General features: G+C 31.6%; 1 protein-coding gene across 10 annotated transcripts; it reads right to left on the bottom strand.

Annotated features, from left to right (window-relative positions):
• Positions 1 to 329: 329 nt before the first annotated feature.
• LOC141671053 (AP-4 complex subunit mu-like) lies at positions 330 to 4695 on the bottom strand. Of its 10 annotated transcripts, XR_012554918.1 has the most exons (10): positions 4459 to 4695; positions 4286 to 4316; positions 4078 to 4161; positions 3726 to 3782; positions 3435 to 3511; positions 1959 to 3345; positions 1807 to 1875; positions 1519 to 1613; positions 815 to 902; positions 330 to 581 (listed from the first exon to the last, which is right to left on the bottom strand). XR_012554918.1 is itself a non-coding variant. In XM_074477136.1 (8 exons), the coding sequence occupies exons 5-8, from the start codon at positions 1858 to 1860 to the stop codon at positions 561 to 563; spliced, it is 258 nt and encodes an 85-aa protein (XP_074333237.1). In that variant the 5' UTR covers positions 1861 to 1875; positions 1959 to 3345; positions 3435 to 3511; positions 4078 to 4161; positions 4286 to 4691; the 3' UTR covers positions 330 to 560. The 10 variants fall into 10 exon arrangements, 1 of the variants encoding a protein (XP_074333237.1); XR_012554917.1 differs by lacking the exon at positions 4286 to 4316; XR_012554919.1 differs by having other exon boundaries at positions 1737 to 1875; positions 4286 to 4694.
• Positions 4696 to 5307: the final 612 nt, after the last annotated feature.

Genomic DNA, 5307 nt, shown 5'->3' with positions numbered 1-5307 from the left:
TAACATAAAATTTATGTTAGTTTTTTTCGCTGATACTTTAGGGTACCCACAGCGGTGACATGGCCTCTGGGACCCCTGCAGTGATGTGGCATGTGGCCCCCCTGCAGTGACGTGGCATTTGGTCCCACAGTGGTGATGTGGCATGTGGGTCCCACGGTGGTGTTCTGGCATATGGGTCCCATTTTTTCTGGTATATTTTTAGTACTATGGTAACACTTTAGTAGCTAATGTAAGCACTTTAAAAAGCTACTGTAACATTTGTATATAGGTTATTGTAACAATTTAACAGCCTGTTATAAGACTTAAACAGAGAAAAATGAAAATGTTGCTACTGAAAATGGAACAATCCCAAATTATTATTACATACCAAATTATTATTACATACCACAATGTTCTGCACCCGAACCAACTCAAGCTACTTAACTAAACCATTACAAATCTAAAGTTACGGCAACTACAATATGTTAACATAAAATTATTAGCTTTTGTATGGCAACATGTGACTAGGGGAAGAATCCACCATTGTGATTTCATTTGCATTGCTTCCTACGAATTGATTTTTAATGGCCACAGTTGCTCACCTGCATTTTATATAAAAATAAACAAAAATTAATATTTTTAGCTATGTCTTCAAAGAAATAAGAGGAAAATATCAATAAGAAAAATTAATATATGCTTAGTGAAAATATCAATAAGTAAATTAAAGGTTGCATGCCAATGCGGAAGAAAATTGATTTCTAAAGCCATATCCAAATGCTTGGAAAATTGAATAATGGAAAGCAATAAAGACTTGGACAGATATTAAAAGAATTACCTTCTTTAAATTCCATTCTAGTCTCTTGTTTGACTCCTTAAAATCAGTGGTCTGTCCTACTGCTCTAGGTTCCAACTCAAAACTAACTCTGAAGATTATTAAATTCATATGAATGCCATAACCATCAAATCCCAAGGTAGTAAGTAATTTAGAAATAACATTGTTCAACTTTGTTACACTAATTGATAATTTATAAATATATATATAGTATAGATATATACATATTCCTGTAGACCAGTACCCACATTTTCTCGAAGAGAGAAAAGGCTCTGATACCAGATGCAAAGATGTCTATACATCAAACAACAAATAATCCCCTATATGCTTTACTTGTGCAATTGATTTTTTTACCCTTCCATTCTCCAATCCCTAGGTTCATTTAAGTTCCTATTACTTATTATTTCCATTGCTATTTTTTTTAATACTCTATTTATTTTTTTGGTACAAAATTATCCGGACAGAACCCTTTACATCCATGAATATACTTGTAAATTCCCCCCCCCCTTAACGGTAAAATGAGAAACTCACAATTCCCAGGTACAAAAAATGAAATTCATAAACTATAAGTGGGAAAAAGAAATCGTATAAATTGAGTAACATCTTAGGTGAAAAAAATATATCTCACACGGAGTAAGTAACAATTTCTACAAATCAGAAAAATAACTTCAAGATAATTTTGACTCTAAAACATAAAATACCATTACCTGCTTGTATACGCTGGGAGTGGCATTTGTACTGCAATCGTGTTTGCATTGATACTCGAGGCAAACTCAGCCCGTATCTTCAGAATCACCTCAGCCTTTGAACATTAAACAAAATTAAATTGTATGGAAAAGTTCTTCTGAATAGCTTAATACTATTCCATCATGACAGATATCAAGATAGTTTTCATGTAATGATAGTTTTTCCACAAAAATTATACCGTAACAGACAATACTCAAACCAGCAGCAATATCAAGATATAATTGATCATAAGAAATGAAGGTCAGTACCCTGTACTCCCTTCTAATGCACTCAACATATATATCCAAATGTAGCTCTCCCATGCCAGAAATTATTGTCTGTTAATTTACATGTTATCCTATCAAATAAACTAAAACCTGAAAATAATCATATTTGAGAAACTTAAGTTACAAAATAGTACCTGACCACTCTCAGCATCTAAACCAACACGGAATGTAGGATCCTCTCTCTGGAAACGATTTAAAGCTTTGGAGAACTGTCCATAATTTTAAATATCAAGCAACTCATGGACACTTATCAGCAATTATAAAATATAAAATAATTATAAAATAGTCAAAAGCCACGGACTTGTCATCGAAGGAGTTCATCCAGAGGATAAATCTGTAATACTTACAAATTAGGCTAATACTTACAAATAAGCAACTAAAAAGTAGGTAACGGTTCATGTAATGATATCCAAATTCTGATGTTACCGGATAACTTAATTATGTATAATATTCTCCATTTATTCACTGCATATACAAATCCATCCCTAAATTATGAAACACATAAGACCGTGTCAGATATCTTCTGCACGTCTTGCGGGCCAACAACTATGTCTGTTTCATTTTTAGTAAGCAACTATGCTTAGGCATTACAAAGGACACAATTATACTAGGCAAAACACTTACAAATACTCAACCAGGCACTAAAATACAACACGGATCGCATACATAAACACTACAAATAAATCGAACACATAACACATTTCACTCTACTCCCTAAGCAATGCCACGTAATACATCCTCACTTCCTCAAAAATTCCCATGGATCCATTACAAAAAAACTAAACTATAGTCTAAATCAGGCAATTCAACTAACCAAATGCACAGAATGCAGCACTTACTCAATACATTAACATCGAATCACAACAATTATGTATCATGATTAAAAATAAACAATCAATAATAATTAATCACTTTTGAAACACATAATTTTAAAAAAAGTAAAAATTAAGTGATTTAACTAAGAACCTACGGATTAAAATAAAGTAGGAAGAATTAGTACCTGGAAGTGATGAAACAAAACAAGATAAGCACACAAAATGAAAATAAAGTGGTAGAGATTTAAAAAAAATTGAGTTGAAAAATGAAGAGAAAATAGGGAAAGATGGTGGAGAAGAAAAGAGAATAAAAGGGAAAAAAAATGAGAAAAAAGGTAAGAGGAGAATGATGATGAGTTTCCAGGCTGATGAGTTTCCAGGCGTATTTATCACTAACAGCAACTCAAATACGGGCCCACACAGACAATTAATGTAATAACATAGGATAGGAGTATCAAGTATGTGTATATTATGTTTGTGTTGCGACGAGTGTCATTTGCAAAACTGTAACAAGAATTACTAATTAAAAGCAATTTTAGTATAAAAATGATACGACTGTATAAGTCTCCTCTTGAAAATAGTATGTGTAATTGTGTTGCTGCCTGCGCTGCCGACCTAGCATCCTTAAATTCCACATTCCAATCCTGCATACTTGAATAATTTTCATCTCCAGTGTAAGAGTGGTTGCCTACCTTTGTCTCATTTCCTGGAGAAGATAAAAAATCAATCACCCAAATGAGTAAAAATATAACAATAATTTAATTTATATCCACAGTATTAATGGAACTAGAGTACCTGAATGTCGCAGATCAGAATGGATAGTAGCAGTTGTATTCCTACCACCACAATTTACAGGCAAAATTTGGTCCATTCTGCTCGGGAACAAATATTACTTCATCACTATTTTATAATTACTTCTTAAAAGGATGTAGTTGTAAGGAACATCAAATATAGACCTTTCATAAAAAATAAGATATTATAAACTTCCCAGAATGATCATATGTAGTTAAGTAAGGAACATGAAATATTGACAGTCAACTGTGAAGTATAAATGAAACAACAAGATATAGTAAACAAATCGAAAACCTATTATTGGTATGCTTCCTCAAATATCGAAGCTGAATAGGTATGCTTCCAATAAACCTATTGTAGAATGTTGCACACCAGCAAGGTAGTTAAATAATCACATTAAGATAATATCCTTAATACGCAAGATTGAGTCAATAGTTATAATTTTTATAACTATTACAAATAAATTAATTTTTTTAATACGACCAGATTCATAAATTTTACTAATGTCAAGGGTGGAAATTTATGATATCATAATTTATGTAGGGTTTGCATCTCATTCCCTTCAAAATTAAGTTGTTAAAGTCTAAACCGTATACAATTCTCGCTAGTGTAAATAATTTAAACAAATCGAAAACAGCAACAGAACCTTGTAAAAGGCACCAAATCCTTCATTCTTAAGAATTTCCCTGGTCCTACTAGCACCAGATCCCTCAACCAACTAAATCCTCACCTGCAAAATTGTCAAAACAAGAAACCAAATCAAACCTAAAAATTACTAAATATGAATCCAAACAACAATTAAGTTTTACAACATCAATTAGTTAAAGTTTAAGCGAAGAAATCGAGTAATTTACCTGAAAACAAAAAACCCTAATTTTAAGAGCCCTTACCAAATTTGACCAAGAAAATTTACCGGGGAGAGAGACAGATTTATAGAGAGGTTTGTGTGAGACAGATATATAAAAAAGAGAATTTTACAGAGCGTTGGAAAGAGGGGAGCGAAAGAACAAGAGAGAAGGACTTTAACCCGAAGTGGACGAACAAATCCCCTTTGAACCCTAGCTTGACTTGTAAATCATTTGAGCCTTAATTAGAAATTCAAAGTCCTGATTACATACTGGAGATTTAATGTGGTAACGAGAGAGAGTGAGAGTGATAACAAGAAACTAGTGGGAGATATTAGCCAAAAAGAGAGAGGGGGGGGAGAGAGAGAGAGAGAGTGTTGGGAGTTAAAGTTGATTGTGAGGGTGTATTGAGTGTGAGAACGGATTCAGAGAGCTTGTACGAAATTTTTGAACTGTCTAAAAATTTGGGCGGTAATAGTCCAAATTTTGCCCGCTCTAGCCCAAAAATTTCCTTGGGTTGAAGTCCAATAGCTAGAAATTATTTGTACTATGATATTGTAATAACTCCTAAAATAATTATTTTAGAAAAAAAAATTCTTATAGGTACTTTATTACTTTTATAAATACGTATATTTAAAGTTTTAACATTTTTATTTTAAAATTTTTATATCATTGCTAACATTTATATGAGGGGGATTTGTAGCATTTTTTATTTCTTTTAAAATTCAAAATTTATATTATTATTATTAAATTATTACTTTAAATTTTAAAAAATTTATTATGTACAAAATTTTTATGTCATAATATATCTTACGTATTTGATTAGTAAATTACCTTAAAATCTTGTAAAATTAATTTAAATTAATATTTAATCTTAAACACTATTATATTCATATTTTAATACTCTAAGGTAACACTTTAACAAGAATGTTATAAGCTGCAACACTTTATACCTAATGTAACACCACGTTATTGGCTAAGGTAACACAAAAAATACAAAGTTAAATTAGCTCATGAATACCATATCTAAT

This window comes from Apium graveolens, chromosome 7 (assembly GCF_009905375.1).
Source record: "Apium graveolens cultivar Ventura chromosome 7, ASM990537v1, whole genome shotgun sequence".
Taxonomy (NCBI): Eukaryota; Viridiplantae; Streptophyta; class Magnoliopsida; order Apiales; family Apiaceae; genus Apium; species Apium graveolens.
The sequence above is the reverse complement of the archived record's forward strand: the minus strand, read 5'-3'. Positions and strand labels throughout refer to the sequence as shown.

Excerpts from the sequence above, each read along its gene's own strand:
- LOC141671053 (XM_074477136.1), bottom strand. The coding sequence starts at position 1,860 with ATGGGAGAGCTACATTTGGATATATATGTTGAGTGCATTAGAAGGGAG. Across the intron at positions 903-1,518 it reads CTCCCAGCGTATACAAGCAG|AGTTAGTTTTGAGTTGGAAC; the intron begins GTAATGGTATTT and ends AATAATCTTCAG. Across the intron at positions 582-814 it reads TAGAATGGAATTTAAAGAAG|GTGAGCAACTGTGGCCATTA; the intron begins GTAATTCTTTTA and ends TATAAAATGCAG.